At 46.0% G+C, this 20,585-nt stretch overlaps 1 protein-coding gene across 5 annotated transcripts in view; it reads left to right on the top strand.

The window, feature by feature from the left end:
• Window positions 1–20,254, top strand: part of LOC146558527 (kinesin-like protein KIF26A) — a 73,435-nt gene extending 53,181 nt beyond the window's left edge. For 4 of the 5 annotated variants that reach the window (XM_085246307.1, XM_085246309.1, XM_085246310.1 and 1 more), the window contains 10 exons: window positions 2,215–2,308; window positions 2,393–2,655; window positions 4,691–4,874; window positions 6,421–6,577; window positions 7,518–7,680; window positions 8,363–11,453; window positions 15,818–16,008; window positions 16,667–16,690; window positions 17,665–17,815; window positions 18,092–20,254. In XM_085246307.1, coding sequence (XP_085102433.1) covers window positions 2,215–2,308; window positions 2,393–2,655; window positions 4,691–4,874; window positions 6,421–6,577; window positions 7,518–7,680; window positions 8,363–11,453; window positions 15,818–16,008; window positions 16,667–16,690; window positions 17,665–17,815; window positions 18,092–18,279 — 4,506 coding nt within the window. In that variant the 3' untranslated portion in view covers window positions 18,280–20,254. The remainder of the gene's footprint in view (window positions 1–2,214; window positions 2,309–2,392; window positions 2,656–4,690; window positions 4,875–6,420; window positions 6,578–7,517; window positions 7,681–8,362; window positions 11,454–15,817; window positions 16,009–16,666; window positions 16,691–17,664; window positions 17,816–18,091) is intronic. The other variant, XM_085246308.1, reaches the window with a different exon arrangement.
• The last annotated feature ends 331 nt before the right edge of the window (window positions 20,255–20,585 follow it).

The following is a 20,585-nucleotide window of genomic DNA, read 5'->3' as shown; positions in this document are numbered from 1 at the left end:
TGTCTATTTCTTCAACGGGGGACCACATTATTATTAATTTTATTTTTGGCTTGTTGCACCTGCCCTTTTAAGTGTATATATCTGAACTCAAATGGGTTGAGTGGTGGTTTCAAACTTATTAACACTCAACTTAGATATTTACACCTTTAACCTCACAGACTGGCAACAAAACCCAAATAATACTGATGATGCCCTCAAATCAGACAATTTGCCACTTAAGTTTTTACAGAAGTACAACTGATAGCATAAAGCCCAGATTCAGTCTTAGACATTCTGATGTAAGAAATGTGGGATATTCAGCATCACAAGTTTACATGCTACTGTGTTAAATACAGAAGAGGTCTTTCTTTCTTGCATTACTTTAGACTGCCATGTTGAAGATCATTTGCTCACACAGCTTACAAGATGCAGATGTGCATGACATTGTATTTATAATGTCCTTATTTTGAGTCCTTTACTGATCCAGCAGTCTCTGGATGATGCGATACACTCCTTTACTCACAGTTCGACGAAAGAATAAGATGAGCGTAGATGGCTGCAAGGCAGCGATGAGTTTCACTGTAGCACCCCTTGGCATCAAGAACAACAGAAGAGTCTCTAACGGGTGCAGCCATTTATTTCCTCACCACACACGGCTCATTCTCTGGACGTTGAGCACCATGAAAACTATAAAATAAGAAAAAATTGATACCCGTACAGTACTTTTTGAACTATAACAATGAGGAATAACAACAATGAGCTTAAGTTAATTCAGGCAAGTTCAAACAAGTAATTATGAGATATACAGTCACAGATTAAATAAAACAAAAGGGGTTACTTCAAACAGCATCAAGGGATTACACAGTTCAGTTAAATAAAATATAACAACAGATCACCTCTCATCACATACCTCAGTCCGCTTGCCAAGGGTGTAAAACTCCGGTAAACACTTAAACACTTCGGCCCGTTTCTCATGGGGTGCTGCTAGCTTGCATGACACACATGTCTTGCCAAAAAAAATAGCACATGGATGTAAGTAACGTAAATACAGAATAAAAAGGTTTTCAGATAGCTCACAATACAAACGCAGCAACATACCTTACATTAGAAACACACTTATCATACTTATCAAAGTATTATCGTAACTTACATGGACTTTGTACAACTTATTCCTGCCGCGACAGACTGCTCCATACACATTACGGGGTATGCCTCTGAGCACATCTGTCCTTAGTGCGACTGCGCATACAGTTCCGACAACCCCCGCAAGGATGACTTATGGTACAGATCAGCGGTTCATTACATTGTATTTAAGGCACTAGAAAAGTCAAGATACTCAATCTCCATCAAAGTAATTAAGTAATAGATATACAACAACTATTTTTGGTTTGATTGTTTTTATCAGAACTCTTCCTGTAATTCTACACATTTATGTATTCCTGCTGATGATTTCTTTCGTTTACTGAGCTGTCTCTTTTTTACCTCCTAAATCACCATGGTAATGAACGCTGAACACTCATTTGGTTTAAAATCATCTGGAAGCACTAGATTTTTACAAATTCTCTTATTTACATCTTGCTTTCAGTGTGATATGAATGTTATATGTGCAGCCATCACCTTAGAAACAAACAGCAGCACTGAGCATACTCAGACACATCATTCACTGCCATTCATATCTTGAATTTACTGCTGTGTGACACAAATCACTAGATTAACCAGTTTCTGCCACTTTTGTCTTTAAGACTATTTTACTGTTAGATTTTATCATCGTCTCATCTGATATCGTCTCTGATTGGAGAAGGTGGAGCTCACAGGGAGCAGAGAGCCACAACAGAGAAAGTTGATAACCACAGTGATGAGACCCATGATCTCTGACTGAGGTTCCAGGTTTAGTTGAGTTAGCTAACTCAGAGGAAGCCTGGATATGTTAACTTCCTTTGTAGGACACCTCTCAGGTGTGTAAGCTCAGCTTTAAAGTCAAGGCATCCACATGGGGAAGGATTCACTTTGTCACTCACAGCTGGTCCTAAATGACTTTTCCTGCTCTGGTTACCTGCAGCAGGTCACATACCTGCCATGCTGTTGCTGGCATGTCAGCAGCGGGCTTCGGTACACCAAGTGCTCCAACATCTCTGACCTAAAGCTTGTCAAAAATACTGTACTGTGTGTATTGTTATGTATGAGGCGCTGTGATAGTGGCAGTGCTCTAAGTGATCGCTGGCTTCTCTCTTCTAGGCTGAAGTGTGTTCAGGAACGGTGGCAGAGGTCATCCAGTCGGTGGTGAATGGCGCGGACGGCTGCATCTTCTGCTTCGGGCATGCTCACCTGGGTAAACACATGATACGCCACCCACACACACAAAGACATAATTCTGAAAAGTCACATGATTGTTGAGTTGACCCTGCCTCCACAGGTAAGACGTACACCATGATTGGTCGGGACTGCTCCACCCAGAGCCTGGGTGTGGCTCCAACGGCGATCTCCTGGCTGTTCAATGTGATCGAGGACCGGAAGGAAAAGTCCGGAGCTTGTTTCTCAGTCAGAGTGTCGGCCGTGGAGATCTCCGGCCGCGAGGAGACGCTCACCGACCTCTTGGCCGAACTGGCGGCGGCAGGGCACCAGGAGGCACCAGGCCCCGCTGTGTTGCTGAGAGAAGATCCCATCTGTGGATCCCAGGTACAGGAAACAACTCGCACTTTGAGCACTTTTTAACCAATCACACAAACTGGCCTCTGATATAAACCGAGGACTGTGATTAGATGATATATAACTAATGATTACAGCTCAACATGATATCCAATATGTTCATCCAGTCATCCGGGCCACTCATGCCGTTCCCTTTCCAAAAGACCTCGCCATCTCCTCCTTTCCTTCTCTTTGTCTGTTCCTGACCTACTCACTGAACTCCTGTTCACTCTAGAGACTTCTTCACTGTTGACACCTGTCCAATTAGTCCTGACCTTCCTCCTCCAACTCGTTCAGTTTGTTTTATCTCCCCGGGCTCCTTCTATCTGCGCTCACTTTAATTTTCTTTCTCTTTTTCTCCTCTCATTCTGACATCCTTCCTTTTTTTCCTTTATCAAACCTCATTCTGTCTTACTTTAACTTTTATCTCGTTCATTTTCTCTCTAAGAGTAAAGAAGGATTTCTACTTTGAGCCAGAAGAACATCACAGAGCTGCAGATGGCAGGAAGATGATCACAGTCTGGTTTCTGTGCTGCAGAATGATTTAAAGCTTTGTTTCAGTCCGAGCCTGACTAATATGGGGTAAACTCTTGGCAGTGTCTGCGCCTGATTGCAAGATGCCTATGTGTTTTAATCGTGCCTGATGTTAAACTGAGTCAGGAGAAAGACATCAATATTGGATAAATACAGCTTCCATCAGGGTCATAGCTCAGTGAAATCTGAATGTGAATCCATCCATCCTCTTCCCCCTGTCCTGTGGTAGCTCTCAGACTCTGTGTATATATAAATCTAAGTTGGCTTTATATGAACAGAGAAGAAGAGCTCTTTCTTACTGCAGGATCTTCATTAGGGATGGGTATCGTTTAGGTTTTATCCGATACCGGTGCCAAATCGGTACTTTTGAAACGGTGCCGGTGCTCAAACGGTGCTCAAACCGGTGCTTAAAGGATGGAGAACACAAAATTGGTCCAAAAACCTCTCATGTTCAGCTGGTTTTTTGTAAAAAGATAACAATGTTAGCCTTTTCTGCAGCTATGGGGCATATATGGTATCACTCTTGGCTGGAAGCAGTGCTTAATCAATGGAAAAAACACAAACTTTGTCCAAAACCTCTCATGTTTAACTGTTTTCCACTTTTTCTTTGGTCATTTTAGCCTTTTTGGCCAGGGTGAAGGGAGTATCTGCCATCAAACAAGAAGACAGCCGCATGTAGCTATGATGTTGTTTGCTAGTTCACCTTACATGCATTAATGTAATAACGTGGTTAGCCTACTCAACGTAAATTACACACGAACAACATTAAGCTACTCACACAGAGAAGAACGGCTGCTGCTGCCATCATCATCCGTCATCATTTCACTACACTGGCAGGGCTAGAGGCCAGGACTCTCCTCTTCGGGGTTTTTTGGGGGATATTGCTAACTCCGGGTCCGATAACAGGCAACCCACGCACAGTAGATGCGCTCGGTGTGAGGTCTCGCAGCAAGCTATCATACGGCGCATTTCTGGGCTTTTAAAAAAAAACACTATGCGTCGCCAGGTGTTTCATCGGATTTGAGGTGTTGCCTCCTTTGACAGTATCAGCTTAAAGCACTTGTTGCAGGCTGCTGAGTTTGCATATTTTGCTGTGAAGTACAGCCAGACCTTTGACCGCTTCGCCTTGGGCATTTTTAATCTGTAGCTCTGCTCTAAAAGAACGTACGTACCTGGGCCCGCCTACTATCCTCGGAAACGTAAAATTATTGGCTAGAAGTGTATCACAGCTCAGGAAAAAAAAGCACCGAAATAAAGCACCGAAATGTGCGCTGCTTTTCGGTCTGGTTACTACAGTTTATGTCAGAACCTGTGCCATCATGGCACCGGACACCGGTACCCATCCCTAATCTTCATCATGTACACCTGCAAGCAGAAGCTGAAAACATGGACTTTCATGGTAGCCTGCAGCATTTCACCGTGAAGCATGCCTCTGTTCTGTGCAGCCACCTCAGTCCCAGCTTATCTGCATCTCATTAGCTCTTTCTATCAGCTGCAGAACCAGATAGAGGTTCGGGCGAGCAGTGCCGAGCGAGCAGCATCCTTCCTGGACGCCGCCCTGGCAGCAAGGAAGAGCAACCAAATGCCGAACAACCAGGAAGTCCGAAGGAACTCCCACTTCCTGTTTACCCTGCACCTCTACCAGGAGAGACTGGACAAGAGCAACAAGGCAGCCAGTGAGTGTGTGGGTGGTCATAACTGATATTTTGCCAGAATTATTAAAAGTTGCTGTGACGTTAAAACTCTACTCATATTTGTGGACCAGTTTCGCAGCTTCTTCCTCTTTTCAGTATGTTTGTTATCAGGAAGCAGAACCTCAAGCAATAAAACCTAAACCCTTTAAAATTCAAACTTGAGATCACTGAGGGAACTGATAGTATATCAGGAACATATACCTCACTCGTCTGACACCTGTTGGTTTGTGGACTCCACGTTTTGAAGGCTGAGACTAACCAAAGAGAACACTGATGGCAGGTTAAGCAGATACATGATGGACTAATGCTCTACATGGTTCACTTCTGACACGGTGTCAGACAAGTAACTGGACATGCTCCGATGAAATGGCTGAGAGATTCAGGCTGGGTGGAGCTCTCTGAGTTTGGTCTCCCTTCCTGTTGAGATGTTCACAGACGTTTCTGAAGGTGAAGGCAAGGTTGCAATTCATTCCATACAAACTGTGGATCTGGGAAAAAGCAGGGCGCTTTGAAGAGAAACTGGTACTCAGCATGTCATTGAAAACCCTAAATGAAGTCTGAATGGCTTATTTGGTTCAGCTGAAGCGAGATATGATAATCCTTAAACCTCCCAGCAGTACACAGACCTGCACACACACTCCAGCTGCAGACTCATCAGCTCAGCAAGGACTTGGAGCAGCAGCAGGTTAGAGGCTCTGACCCCGGGACAAGAATAAAAGCCCCCATTAGCGACCATGCAGCTGTAAAATTTGGCAGCTCAATTAGTCGTTAGCTCTTTTTTTCCACACTCCAAACATGTAGCTGCTAATTAGCTTGGTGTTGAATTGCTAACATGCTCAACAGGAGCGTTTACAAGCAGAGCAGCTACACTAACGCTGCCTCCACCCACGTCTACCTGTCAGCAGAGCCGCTTCCTCCGTTATTGGGCTTTTATGCTGGAATAAATCTGCATGGCTAACGAGCCCTGATGGCTTGGCATCCTGCAGTGTTTATAGAGCTGTGGAAAAGCATCCACTCAGTGGCGCTCAGCACTTTCTAAATCTTGCTGATGTGGCCGGTTAATGGTTCTCGCCATCATTACTCTGAATTAATGAAATGAGCAGGCAGTTAAACTGAGCGGATCAGACTGATACTGAAGCTTAGCGGGATGCATTTGGGACGTGTTCAGATGAAGCTTCTTTAACATTTGCACATGCATGCAGGCGTATATATGTTTCTACATTTGGTTAGTAATGTATTGGAAGTATGATCTGATGACTTGAGATTTGCTGCAGGACTTTACTTCAGCTCGCACACAGCCCACGGGCATTTTATATGATTCCTATCATTCACAGATAAGGAAGAGATGTCTTTACCCTAATGGCTGCTTGGTTCCTGATAAATGATTCAAAGCAGCCAATAAGTTATTACCAAAGCTATTGATTATGTTTCTGTCTATAGACTAATGAATAGATTGTTGTCTCAGAACTAATGAGCAGTTAAGCAGGCAGTGTCATACATTATAAAGCCCTCTCAATCTGCATGGCAGTGTCCAGTCGGAGTCGCCTTCACCTCCTGGATTTGGGCAGCTGCGAGACGGACATCAGCAGGACCCGAGAGGGGGGCGGGGGTCAGTGTCTGTCGTTCTCGGCGCTGGGAAATGTCATCCTCGCCCTTGCCAATGGAGCCAAGCACGTTCCCTACAGGTACGGGCATTTTGATGAGCTCAATGGGGTCAAAGGTCACAGCAGCCAAACAACAGATGGACCAATGATCCCCGTGAGGGGGGTGGGGGTCAAGCTGTGAGCTTTAATGAGCTTTCAGTCAGTGTTAAATGGTTGTTTATGCTGATGAATAAGTCACAGTAATGATAACTGATGTTCAGTCCTTTTTTGCTCCTCACATTTGGTCTTTTCTGTTTAATACCTATTTCTGGATGCTATTTTTTAATTATATTGATGAACTTTCACCTCGCTCCTTCGTCCCCTTTTCTTTTCGTTTGTGAAGCCATCAGCATCACATGTGTTTTATTTATGGAGCGAATATCTGCACCAAAGAATCTCATCAGTTATCATCCACAGACTTCAAAGACTAACATACAAGCCTGTCGATGGAAGAATCTTTGATATCTTTATGTTTTCATGTTTTTTAATGACAAGCAACCCTTGAGTTGTTTGATGCTCCAGTCACATCCATTAATAAGATTTTTTTTCACACATTTACATGAGTGAAGTTAGTGAGTGGAAGTTGAACCAAAGAAAACCCCCAAACGAGGACTTGTGATATTTTAGGTCAGTCGGTGGCTGGAGTTCAGTCGTGTTGGGTTAAAAAGGAGAAAAAGCTTAGACTGTTGTATGTAAATTCTGTGTTTGATCCGTCTTCTGTAGCGATAGTCCAGGTCTTTTCAAAGGCAGAGTTTCATGAACATTTCAGTCTGTCTCTGCCTCTGGATCACATGTGGCGTGTAGTTCAAAGCGAACTTCATTAATGTGAAATGAGAGCTCGTTCCTATTCCTTTTTGCCTATCTGTGCCAAACTGTTGTGCGGTGTAATGAATGGTATCTGCGGCCCCGTGGGGATTCTCAGGCCCGCAGCATGTCTTCCTTTTTTTGAGCTAACGAAGCATTTTTTTAATGTATTATTCAGGGATAGCAAGCTCACCATGCTGCTCCGCGAATCCTTGGGCAACATCAACTGCCGCACCACCATGATCGCTCACATCTCCGACTCCCCGGCGGGCTACATGGAGACGTTGACCACGGTGCAGTTGGCCTATCGCATCCACCGCATGAGGAAGAAGAAGTCGAAGGTGCTTCATCTTTATTCAGGTTTTCTTTCTGGAGCTCGTTGTGGCGGAGGTCACGGATCTCTGGTACAGTGTGCAAAACACCAAATGTTATATCACCAATACAGAAACCATTTACTCACATGTGGATGAGATTGATTAGGTTCTGATTGTTGTTAGGTTGAAGTTCACAGAAAACTGCACCTCAAACTTTAATCTCAAGTCTTTGTCTCTGAACATTAAACATCTATAACACTGAAGGCAAAACAAATTCAAAGGACAAACTGAGGTTTAAAAGTTATCAAAGTCTTCAAACCATTCTTTGGGATTTCCAAACATTTTGGACTCTAAATGAATTTTCACTAATTTCTTGAGGCTAATAACAATAAACCCCTCACATCTATTTTAATGAGTTCAGAATGTCATAATTCACCGACTTTTCCTATCATGGTTTGATAGATAATCAATACCAGTGTATCTACAGGGATGGGCGTTTGTGTGCTGAGATGAGCCTCATTAGGCAGACTTACACACTGTATGTTGAAGATTTCAATCCAGAGTTAGTAGCATGTGCATCTCACTCACATTCATTTTAATGTAACACAGTGCATGGGCACTCATGTAATGATTTCCCTTCAGTTTAATCGCTGCATGCTCCAGCTCTCTTTAGGAGGTTAATTCTGTATTATTTCTCTTTTATTCGCAGCATGCCTCCAGCTCATCTGGAGGGGAGAGCTCCTGTGAGGAAGGCCCATCCTGTCGGCCTCCTCGTCTTCGACCCTTCCACCCTCTGACCGTGGCCCTCGACCCGGATGTTCCGCTGCTACTCTCGAGTGATCCCGACTATTCCTCCAGCAGTGAGCACTCCTGTGACACTGTCATCTACGTTGGGCCGGGAGGGAAGGCAATCTCAGACCGAGAGCTGAGCGACAACGAGGGTCCGCCTTCCTTCGTTCCCATTATTCCGTCCCTGAACAAAAAGCGAGTCAAAGATGCACCCAAGTCCGACGGTGACCACTTTAAGTGTAACACGTTTGCAGAACTACAGGAGAGACTCGACTGCATTGATGGCAGCGAGGGCCCGGCCATGTTCGGCACAGAGAAGAAATCAGTAGCGCTGAAGGCTCAGAGTGGCCCTCTTAAACCCACAGAGGCAACGTCTCCACCCAAATCTGAGAAGAACTCGTCCCACATGTTCTCAGAAAGCACACTGACAACATGCATAGACAAATCAGATCAGGATCAGCCCAAACTACCTTCAGCTGGTGGCTTCATCGAGACGTCCAAAAGGACGAGTGCAGATGGAGAGAAGCTTTCAGGCACCCCCGTTCAGCCATGTGTGGTAAAGTCAGGGGGGGCTCCAACCCATGACTCAGAGCCTGTAGTTCGAGAGAAAGTCTACCTCAGAGGAGCTGTACCCAAGCCACTGGCCTCACCGTCCTTACCCAGGACAACGAGGACGGCACCTCGGCCTAAGGAGGCTCTTGGCAGGACTCCCCCTGTCAGTATAAGTGAACAAGCAATGAGGCAAGACCAGCCACCCAAATCTATAAGCCCTAACCTAAACACAGATGGAGCTGCTCACACAAGCAGGTACCCCACGGAGGTGAACAACCTCCGGGCCTCTCTGTTAGGACGATGCCTGGACGGAGACTTTCTGAGGACCACAATCACTCTGCAGCAGCCCGTGGAGTTGAATGGAGAGGACGAGCTCGTGTTCACAGTTATAGAGGAGCTCCCGCACAGCCTTGTCCCAGATAATGGCCGTCCCTCCAACCTCCTCAGCTTTAACACCGACTGCTTTCCACAGACTTTAGCTGCTGGCTCTCGCCCGGTCAGCATCATCAGTAGTATTAATGATGAATATGATGCTTACACCTCTCTACAAGGAGCTGTGGGACCAGGCACCGAACACCAACAAGGTTTGCTTTCCCACAACAAAAAGCAGCCGTCTGTTGGCTCATGGCTTTGTGAATCAGCTGAAGGTGATGGTATTCATTCACAAAGCAGGCTTTACTTGAGGGATAAAACAATGGACAATGCCACCCTGCTGAGCTCACCATGTATATTCCATAAACAGCCGTTCTTACAGCATGGCATTAGGAGCTCCTTAAATGACAGCGGTGTCTGTTTCTCAGAGCTGGAAAGCGACCCTGCTAGCCCAAACAAACCATCTTTTACTAAGTGCCCTCCTTCCCCCAAGTCAGCCAAAGCATCTCTAAAAGGCTCTCTGAAGGTGAAAGCCAATACCCTGAACACATCAGTGTCAACACAGATTCCCCGCCATGCCACCCATTCCAGTCTTCCCAGGAAAACCAAGCCTACCTCATCTGCAGCTGTGGGCTGCAGCAGACAGGAAGGCAGGCAGGATGATGTTTTGCTTCAGCGAAGCAGTTATTGTGATACCAGAGAGGCGGAGTTGCTTTCTGCAAGTAAGCCAACAAGAAGTGGCGTGACTAATGTTTCCTCCAAGAGGTCCGGAGGGAACAGCAACAGTGTACCTCGCCCACCAAAGATGCAGATGTCTTCTTCAGCCCAGAGGGTTGTTGATGGCTGTGAGAAGTCCAGCAGCAGGAGAGGAGACACTCTCATCAAATTGCCACGACTCACTCGGGGCGCAACAACTCTAGGAACCGTTTCCACCCCCCAAGAAGCTGCTTCAGTGATCAGTACACTGAGGTTTTCATCCCTGGGAAAAAAGGCAAATGGACAAAAAAGCAGCACAAAGTTTGGACAGTCGAGTCAAGAACAAAAATTAAGAATTGTGCTGTCTCCAAGTGCCTTAAAAACAAGCAGCAACACTGGAAAGTCCTCAGAGGATGAAGTGCATGTCAAGCTCAGAGCTGGTTCATTCAGCCACAGGACATCCAGCTTTAAAACTGAACACAGTTTTGCAAGGACATCCTCAAGCCTGAAGACGCAAGGAGCCAAAGATTCTTCCAGGTACTTTGGGAGTCTAATGTCTTTGGAAAGGTGCGACAGCCCAACCTTAGCTGGGTCCAAACCTGAGCTGTTCAGAGAAAACAGTGGTGCTACATCTGGAGGAAATGGCAGATCCAACAGATCAGTGCCAAGACTCAGTGATCCGGCATCCACCTCCACATCGGCCTTTCCGTCCCAAGTTCCAGCTGGTGTTTTTGCAGCAACCAGCAAACTGTGGCAGGTCCACAGTGGCAGCGGATCAAGAGGAGCAGCTTCTGGTGGACTGAAACTTCGAACGTTGTCTGCCAGCACTTCGAAGAGCCCAAGCTCCTCCCCCAAACTGCCAGAGAATGTAGCTGGGTGCAACACCAACCTACCTTCCAATGGCAAGTCCCCATCTCGCTCTGGAACCGGAGGCAAGACAGTAAAAGGCACCATTATGGGCACCAAGCAGACCATCGGCAGGGCAGCCAACAGCCGGATTAGCGAGTTGGTTTCAGGTAGCCAAAGGAAGATGTTTGGTGGTGGAGCTGGAAGCGACATCCCTGGCAGCAGGACTGGTAGCATCACTGGATCACCCCTCAACGCACCATTGCCATCACCTTACAGCAAGATCACAGCGCCTCGGAGGCCACAGCGCTACAGCAGTGGGCACGGCAGTGACAACAGCAGCATCCTGAGTGGGGAGCTGCCCCCCGCCATGGGACGCACCGCCCTGTTTTACCACAGCGGGGGCAGCAGCGGCTACGAGAGCATGATCCGAGACAGCGAGACAACCGGCAGCACCTCCTCGGCACACGACTCTATGAGCGAGAGCAGAGCATCCTCATCAAATAGGAGCCGAGTTTCTAAATCGCCCAAGAAGAGAGGAAACGGTGAGTGCATGCCGCCGCCAGAGATGGGGTAATGTAACACAGGTAACACTTTAGGTTCTGCTCCATGCAGCACTGCCCCTTTTTTACAGTGATCAGATCTGAAGAACAAAAATCTTTAATATAATGAGCTCATCACCTAAATATGACATGAATTCAGTTCTAAGGCTCAGTGGAAGCTGAAGATTTTTTAAAGCCTTTTTAAAATTGTCTTTTCAAGTCAAGTCAACTGTCTTTATTGTTATTCCAACCATAAAGACAATTGCCAGTACATAGTGAAGCAAGACAGCGTTCCTCCAAGACCATGGTGCTACATAAAACAGACAATCAACACAGGACTACATAAAGTGCAAGTGTGCAAAAAAACAAAACAAAGACAGAAGAGAACGATACAGAGACAACAGTGCCGACACAACAGTGCAGGCACAACAGTGCAATAGAAAAGTGCAGCAATGACAGTGGATTGTGCAAAAAGTAGCTTGATGTGTATGTGTGTGTGTGTGTGTGTGTGTGTGTGTGTGTGTGTGTGTGTGTGTGTGTGTGTGTGTATGTGAGATAAGTGCAGATAAGTGCTTTTCCTTTTTTTGGCCCAACATTATTACTGTAAACATGATGTGGTATGTCAGCTGCTGTTCCATCAAGGGCCACATAAACACCAATGTCTGGCCACTCCTCCCCCCTTTGTGTCTGTCAGCAGATCCGTCCCGGTCACTCCCATGTTAACCTCACAGCAGCTCACATAGACTTAAACGAGCCCTTGCTCTCCGAGGGATGGTATATCTAAGCAGTTATGGAAACGCAAAACGAAAGGTTTATGGGTTTTATGAAACAGCGGCTCGTGCAGAGGAACTTGGAAGCTTTTCTATCACAATGTGATATTATTTAAATAACCTGTGAAATCATTAGAGCTGATGGCCAAAATTTAAATCTCAGATTTGATATTCAGCAACTATTTCTCCGTGCATCGACTCAGAAAGTGAAAGAGCAATAAAACTCATCTCTGCTGAAGAATTAACATATTTATGGCTTTTTCCAGCATCCATCAGTGTGTGATGATGGCTGCTCGCTACAATATTCCTATGAGTGCTGAGCACACCGAGTACAGGTGCTACTGCTGTGGGAGCATCTATCAAAGGCAGCTCTCCTCCTTGATATCATGTGAAATTATCTCTCAGCCGGTGTCTTTGTACAAAAACTTGACATGGGCGCACATCATGTGGCACGCCGCTGCCACGTCCCAGCTCCCAGCAGCCGATTGCAATACGTGCGGCCTGATGCATACGGAATCGGCACTCTTGTGATCTGTCTGCCATTGGCCTGTGGATCTCGCCTCATTTCTGCCTCATGAATGTTTCATGAGGACAATTCCCAGTGTACATATCCAACTCCAATTATCACCCACACATCCTCCCATCCACTCCACAGAACTCCACAGCCTTCACACCCACTCCTCCTCAATCTGTCATCATGTCTGAATCCTCATCAGTGAGCCCGGATGTTTTTAATAAGCCATAACGGTTTTTTGTTTGTGGAGCACATGCCTGCTTCTGCTTTTACTTGGGAACCTAATTTGACAGCCGTGTGTACAAAGTCGTTAAAAATACGAGTGAGGTCTTCAGGTGGACAGCAGCGGCCTTAAAACCTGATCAGCAGCTCTAATGGATGTTGACAGAGGAGGAAGCACCACAGAAGAAGAGAAGGCTAATTAAAGCTGTCTGCTGAAATCAGCAACTTTTTATTGAGCTTATTGTGATATTTCACTGGCTCGCCTAGGGATGGGTATGGAAACCCGGTTCTTGTTGAGAACCAGTTCCCACTGTTTCAATTCCTTGGAATTGTTTGGCATTTTTGCAAACGATTCCCTTATCGATTCCAGTCGCCCCAAATGACGTCACCACGTTGCGGAGCGTCGCTTACCTGGCAGGAAACACGGCGTGTAAGCGGCTCAAATACTCAAAAGTTTGGTTATACTTTACGAGAACGGATGACAACAGGGCAACTTGGAATACTTGCAAAGTAGATATTTAATTTAAGGGAGGAAACACTACGAATATGCAAAAGCATTTGCTCACAAAACACACGATGACCTTAAATAAATGTCGTGTTGTTAATTCCGCTCCGGACTCGTGAATCTCAACCCAGCAGCAGCGGTAACGTTTGCACGTCCTCTCCTGTTAATGCGGCAGATAAATAATCAACTAACAGTGCATATTATGTTAGCGCGATCGGCCTTATTACAAAACCTACTGTGCATTTAGGTGACCACGATGAGAGACAAAGACAGAGTCTGGCTGGCTCAGATGCTGGCAGTTCTCGCTGCAGTCTACCAGTAGCGTCTCCTTTCAGACCAGGATAGACGAATGTCACCGAGCAGTGACTGAGTTTGTGGTAAAAGTCTTGCACCCATTTGCCACAGCAGATGCCCCCGATTTCACTTTGGTAAGTGAACGTGTTTAATTGTAGGCAGGACATTACTGGATATTCTTGTGTAATTGCTACAGAATAATTTATGTTACACTTTGTTATTGCTACAGAAGAATGTTTATTTTATTATTTTACATTTACATTTTTTTCCTGGGGACCCTGTGGCACCCCATTGAAGAGCCGTAGGCTGTGGATCTCTTAAGATCTCACTATTGGGTTTGTAAGGCCATGTTACTCCTAAATTTCTATCTTGTTCAAAGAGAAGATATAAAACAAAGTTCTAAGCTAATCGACCTTAGTGTTCTCCTTTTTTAAAAATAAGAATCGATAAGAGAATCGATAAAGAATCGAATCGTTAAACAGAATTGAAAATGGAATCGGAATCGTTAAAATCTTATCAATACCCATCCCTAGGCTCGCCTCACAACAGACAAACAGCTTTCTGTTAGCGTTTGGCGAGCGTTTATGTTCCAGCTGTGACTTCAGGTCCATCACCACCTGCTGCTGGCATTTAAAGGCACCGTCACATATTACACATAAAAGTGTTTTTATGGCCAATGTCATGTGGACAGATTCAAAGTGAATAAAGGATAAGACTCGACAGCTGGCTGATATTTGACTCTTTACTTATTGTTTAATAATGTCTTGCACAGTCAAAGGAGCAGTTTAAGACACATTTCAGTGCGTGTGTCTTGTTCAGTGGTGGTTGTCTTTCAGCCTTTCTTACCTTGGCCATGTCTCTGAGTATTGCACACCTTGTGCTTTTGGGCATTCCAGTGATGTTGCAGCTCTGAAATATGGCCAAACTGGTGGCAAGTGGCATCTTGGCAGCTGCACGCTTGACTTTTCTCAGTTCATGGGCAGTTATTTTGCGCCTTGGTTTTTCCACACGCTTCTTGCGACCCTGTTGACTATTTTGAATGAAACGCTTGATTGTTCGATGATCACGCTTCAGAAGCTTTGCAATTTTGAGACTGCTGCATCCCTCTGCAAGATATCTCACTATTTTTGACTTTTCTGAGCCTGTCAAGTCCTTCTTTTGACCCATTTTGCCAAAGGAAAGGACGTTGCCTAATAATTATGCACACCTGATATAGGATGTTGATGTCATTAGACCACACCCCTTCTCATTACAGAGATGCACATCACCTAATATGCTTAATTGGTAGTAGGCTTTCGAGCCTATACAGCTTGGAGTAAGACAACATGCATGAAGAGGATGATGTGGACAAAATACTCATTTGCCTAATAATTCTGCACTCCCTGTACAGTCACCAGTCTGTGCCCTTCATTACACACGTTCTTGTAGTTTGTGCATGCCCAGCTACAGTGCTGATTTAAAATATGGTTCTTGAACACGACACCACAGACTGAGCTTACAGCTTTTCCTTTGACTTCAGTGAATAAAGAGTTTTTAGTCCGGGCCTTGTTAAAAACGCAGCATCGCAGATTGGTCAGTAAACATTTACCTGCACATGCATCTGTACATCAGTGAAAGTCACACTGGCTGGACAGGAAGGTTCACATGGGCTGATGTGGGCCAACCTGGGCTGACATGGGCCACGGCCCGTGAAATGCCCAGGTCTGGTTTAAGGCCATGTGGTGCAGCTGCGTTACAGCCTTGATAGTCCTGCCTGTTATTGAGTGCTATTGGCTGTCTTTTTAATGACATCACCGGCTCCTTGACACTGACTCAGGTACCTGCTCAGAGCACAGGTGTGACTAACTTCCTCGCTGACTGCAGCTTTAACTGAGCGAGTCAGCTGGCTGTGTTGAAGCTGTTCAGTGAGCATTCAAACACCAGTCTCCGAATGCAGGGCCCTGATGTTAGCTTCCACAGCTGGAAACACCTGCACCCCTAGCCCTGTGAACTTTACCTGACACACAGTCTGCTGCATTTACTGATCATGAGTTATTTCATCTCTTTCCTTTTCCACCTGCAGGGTTCCTGCGGCGGCGGCTAATCCCTGCCCCCCTGCCGGACACCTCCTCCCTGGGCAGGAAGCTGGGTGGTCAGTGGGTGGACCTGCCGCCGCTGGGCGGCACCCTGAAGGAGCAGTTTGAGATAAAGGTGTATGAGATCGACAACGTTGAGTGTGTGCAGAAGAGGAAGGAGGCGCTGATGGGATCTGAGGTGAGTCCTCCACCTGACCAGTAGGTGGTGGTTAAATAATGACGTGCTGCTCACATGCCATTCAGCATCACAGCATGCTGGTTTAGTCCCCTCACGTGGAGGTCGTGTTAGAACCCTCCGCTTCTCTGCGATGCACTGACAAGAATGACTCAAACACAGCCTCCTGAAGCACGTGGAGTTTCATCTGGACCCTCAGCCTCAGTCTGAGCGCACTCAGAGGAGCTTTTTATATTTTTATCCAAATCACATATATAAAGCAGACCGTGGGGGGGATGCTTGTCTGGTCTCTGTGACAGCCGCCTCTCTCAGTGTTAACGGGTCATTAACCCTCGGCAGAGCGGCCTGTCGGGCTCTGATTTATTTTCAATTAGAGGAAGGTGACGTGCTCTTCATATCCGGAGCACTGCTCGGTGAATAATTGGCTTCTCTCTGTTTTTTTTTATACATATCACTGTACAATTTTTCAATTTTTCTATACATATTCTGTACATTGTTACCTGTATATATGGACTTCGGTTGCTTATGTTTATAGGACCACCTTGTGTCTTCCTTTTATATTTTATTTTTCCTTGCTGTAAGAGCTGTGTAACACCAAAATTTCTCATCCGTGGGATAATAAAGGTTTATTCTATTCTATTCTATTCTATTTGTGTCCCAGCAGACGTTCCACGATGTTGAGAAGGTGAGTTGTCCTTTACACGTTCATTCCTACATTCCTCCAAACAAACCATCCATGACATGAAACTCGAACCGGCCCTGGTGTGGAGGACCTCTGTGATCCCACCGGAGAGTGCAGGGTTAAAGGTCAGAGAGGGTGCCGGTCTGACTGGCGGCCGGTGTAGAGACGCCAACATGGAGGCCGTGTGGTGTCGCTTGTCTGTGCTCAAACTTTTGTCTCACACACTGTGCCTGTCATGCTTTTTGTGTTTACCTGTTCACACTGGATTCATTCTGCTCGCTTCACCTGTCGGAGGTGCTTCCTGTCCTGCTGCATCTGTTCATGTGTATTTTACACCTGCATGCTTTCCCCAAATCCCAACTTGTCCTGTAGCTCCAAATGAAACAAGGCTTTCTTGCTGCTGACACAGAGACCTGAGTTGGCTTTACATCAGCAACTCGCTGGTTTCACTGGTTTCCCCTCCCATGGGCCTCACTGAGGTTGGTCACGCCTGTGTCATGGCCCCACATGAACAATTTGTGATGGTCTAACTGGAGTCAGTCAGTCTGACTTCACCTGACAATCTGGCCTTTTTGGCTGCGTGTCACAGAGAAGCTGCTGCAAGTGAAACATAAACACACAGTTAATGTTCAGGTCACTTATCATCTGGATGATCAACTCTTTTATTACTGCTCAGCTGCCCACATTTACAGACTTTCACAACAGAAACATCCCAGGATTTTCAGAATAAAGCTCTCTGAGGGGCAGCTGTAATGAAGCGCAGGTCTGAACCACCTCTCTGTCACCTGCTTGTCCTCAGTTGTCCTTAATCCTCCTCTGATCACAGATTAGCACTGCACTGACTCCTAATTAAAGCCAGACACAGGCTGGAGTCTCGAAGCCTCGTGCTAATCCCCCCTCCTCTTCCTTGTCATCGTCCACACCCCTACCAGCCGGTGTGTGCAGTTCGAGGCTCTGACTATGTGCTCGCTCCTCAGGGTCTGCTCTACTTCAATGCCCGGTTGAGGATGCTGGAGAAGCGGCAGCAGCAGATCCAAGAGCTAAAGAGCAAACACGACAGGCTGAAGGCGGAGCTGGAGGAGGCCAAGAGCTGGCTGATGCTCCACCCGAGCAGGTGGAGTGGAGAGTGTGAGTATGAGCTGCAGCGGGAGGGAGCTGGTACTCATATAATAGATTACTCACCGTTTAGAAAGCCATCAGTGACCGGCTGCGATATTTCTGTGATGATGAACCACAGAAACCTCAGAGTTCAGCTTCATGTGTTTGTCATTAACTGAACTTAACTGACCGGGCCAAGCGTTCAGAGATGCTGTGCACGAGCAGCTGAGGCAGCGTGGTGATGTCATGGTACAAACGTCGGCCCGCATGCATCTAAATAGCTAACCGCTTTCTCCGTGTTTGCAGTTGACGTGGACCAGGACCTGGACTGCGAGTCCCAGGAGTACCTAGAGGCTCTGGCTCAGGCCACGGGGGAGCTGGAGTACTGCGTCAACCTGTGCAAGTCCCGTCTCATGATGGAGACCTGCTTCGACATCACCGTGATGACGGCAGGTGACGCTGCGCAAGGGGGCCGTCAGGAGGTGGAGGTGTGAAAGGTTCGCTGACTCACCGACGGAAGATTGAAGCAGACGTCCTGTCAGAGCAGAGCAGCAAATGGCTGATCGGAGATCAGACCTCAGAGGACGCAGCTTTGCAAGTGCCTTCTATTCACAAGCTCAACGACTCTGTGAGCTTGTTTGTCGTGGTGTTTTTTATGGTGCTGAATTCATCCGTTGTGCAGCAGAGTTTAGGAAAAATGATTCAGCTCCAGCATGGACTCTGTTCACCTGTAAGCTCCACCCCGAGCCTCAAACCTGAAGAACCCAGAGCAGGACCATGGGTTTGATCCCGCTCAACGACTTAAGCACTCGAGTTGAAGTGAACCAACTCTGAAGTTGGTTTTAGGAAACCGCCTCGTCCACCCTGAGTTCAGCCTGCTCATGTTCTCAGTGACTCAAACAGATGTTTCAGCAGGTAAAACATCTGTGGCAACATACATGATGACATCATCTGCACTGCAGCCAGAACCACAGAGCAGGAATGGTATCTAACTGACAGATGTACAGACATACAAACACACATTAAAGGGGACGTGAAACACTGAAACACTATGGTCTCCTCTCAGTAAATAACAACTCGGATGTGTTTCTGAAAGAGAACAATGTTCTGACAGTATCCAATTTTAAAATCACTGAATAAAAGCTAGAATCTCGGTCAGGTGACATCACGAATCACGTGACCGACGATCGCAAGTTGCCCATTTTAATTCGAAGCGTCCAGAACAGGGGTGTCCGTATATTGACGTGAAGAAATATAATGCAGTTTTTTTCTGTTAGGGAGGATTTGTTTGTTGTTAAGTGTAATGTCAAAATAAGTTCTTTAAAAAGCCAAAAATGATTTAATATGATGGCAATATGAGCAGAGAGTGCAAACATACTAAGAGATTGACTATGTTAGTTCAGTGAGACAGTCAAAAACTAATGTGTACACTTATGTCTGCATTTTTATTTTGTTAAATACGAACAAAATGATAGCAGAAGTGCTGCCACGTGTCTGGCCAGAAAGACAGGACCATTGTGTTTATTTGGTAGTTCAATGAAAGGCTTTAGTTAGTTAAGAGTGAGGAAAAGAATCTGTGTTCACGTTTGCAGTTTTGTCTTGTTATACACTATCTGAAATTTAAAAAAAACAAACAAAATATTACATTTTCAGAAATATTTGTGGGTGTTTTCTTGTTTGTTTCTTTGTTTCTTTTTTAATACCTGAACGCTAAAGTGGCCCTCCAATGAGATGACGGTGCCAGGAGTGGCCCACAGCTCATTAAAGTTTGAGACCCCTGGTCCAGAAGAGCACTGATGTGTAAAACCTGGAGATCTCTGACTGAAGCCCCACCCACTTATAAACTGTCAGTCACTTGTGGTTGCCTGATCGATGGTCTGTGGCCACGTTTATGCACACTCACTTCCTGTTGGACCCTGAAACGTTAGCTTGTCATGACGCATCGGAATCTTTTCTCGTCCACGACTTCTACAGCCACATGAGGATGTCTCTGAAACTCCAAACTGTCCCCAGATGCTTTCTCAGACAGAGCAAAGATCAAACTCTGAGCTCCACACATGACCCCACCTCCAAACACAGTATACTCTCTGAAGAATACAAAATAAAAGTTCAGAGTCAGCTGTGAGGATGTAAAATTTCACATTGCAGATTTCCATCACACGTGTGATGTGCAGCAGGAACTGACACACTCAGATTCAGACGTTTCCCGTCTCAGGCTCTTTCTGAAGTGGCTGCATGAAGCATCGTTCTGCATTATGTTCGTGTTTTTGTTCGTCAGGTTTCGTGTTTTTCTTTAAATTGATTAAATCGCTCTGCTGATGTGGCGTGTTAACCGTCTGTTTCCTTTTCTTTGTTTTTGTATTGTACAGTTTTCTAACTATTTGTAAAAAAAAAAAAAAAAGAGGAGTGCGTGGGTCGGCGCAGAGGCAGCATCAGGAACATGAATAAAGATTCAAAGATTTCAATTCATGTTTTTGTTATTTGGTGAACTCTTTTTGTGCTCCAGGCTGAGCTGGTGGACTCGTTGCACTGCAGCACTTACCAATCACACGTCAGCATACGGCCAGTCTGTAAATCAAACCTGACCCAACAGAGCTCAGCTTCATCAGGTCGCCTGTTTAAAGTCCTCCATACAAGAGACATCATCATTCAGGAAACACTCCTCCTCCTCCTCCTCCTGCCTGCCTCCTCCTACTCCACCCCTTCTCCTCCTCCTATCCTTCCCATCCTCCTCTTGTCCTCCCCTCCTCCTCCTCTCGCCCTCCTCCCCTCCTCCCCTCCTCCTCCTCCCCTCCTACTC

Source organism: Mchenga conophoros, linkage group LG15, assembly GCF_057382185.1.
Source record: "Mchenga conophoros isolate Kocher_MC1m ecotype Shallow Benthic linkage group LG15, M_conophoros_male_GT1.1, whole genome shotgun sequence".
NCBI lineage: Eukaryota > Metazoa > Chordata > Actinopteri > Cichliformes > Cichlidae > Mchenga > Mchenga conophoros.
This window is presented reverse-complemented; position numbering and strand designations above follow the sequence as displayed.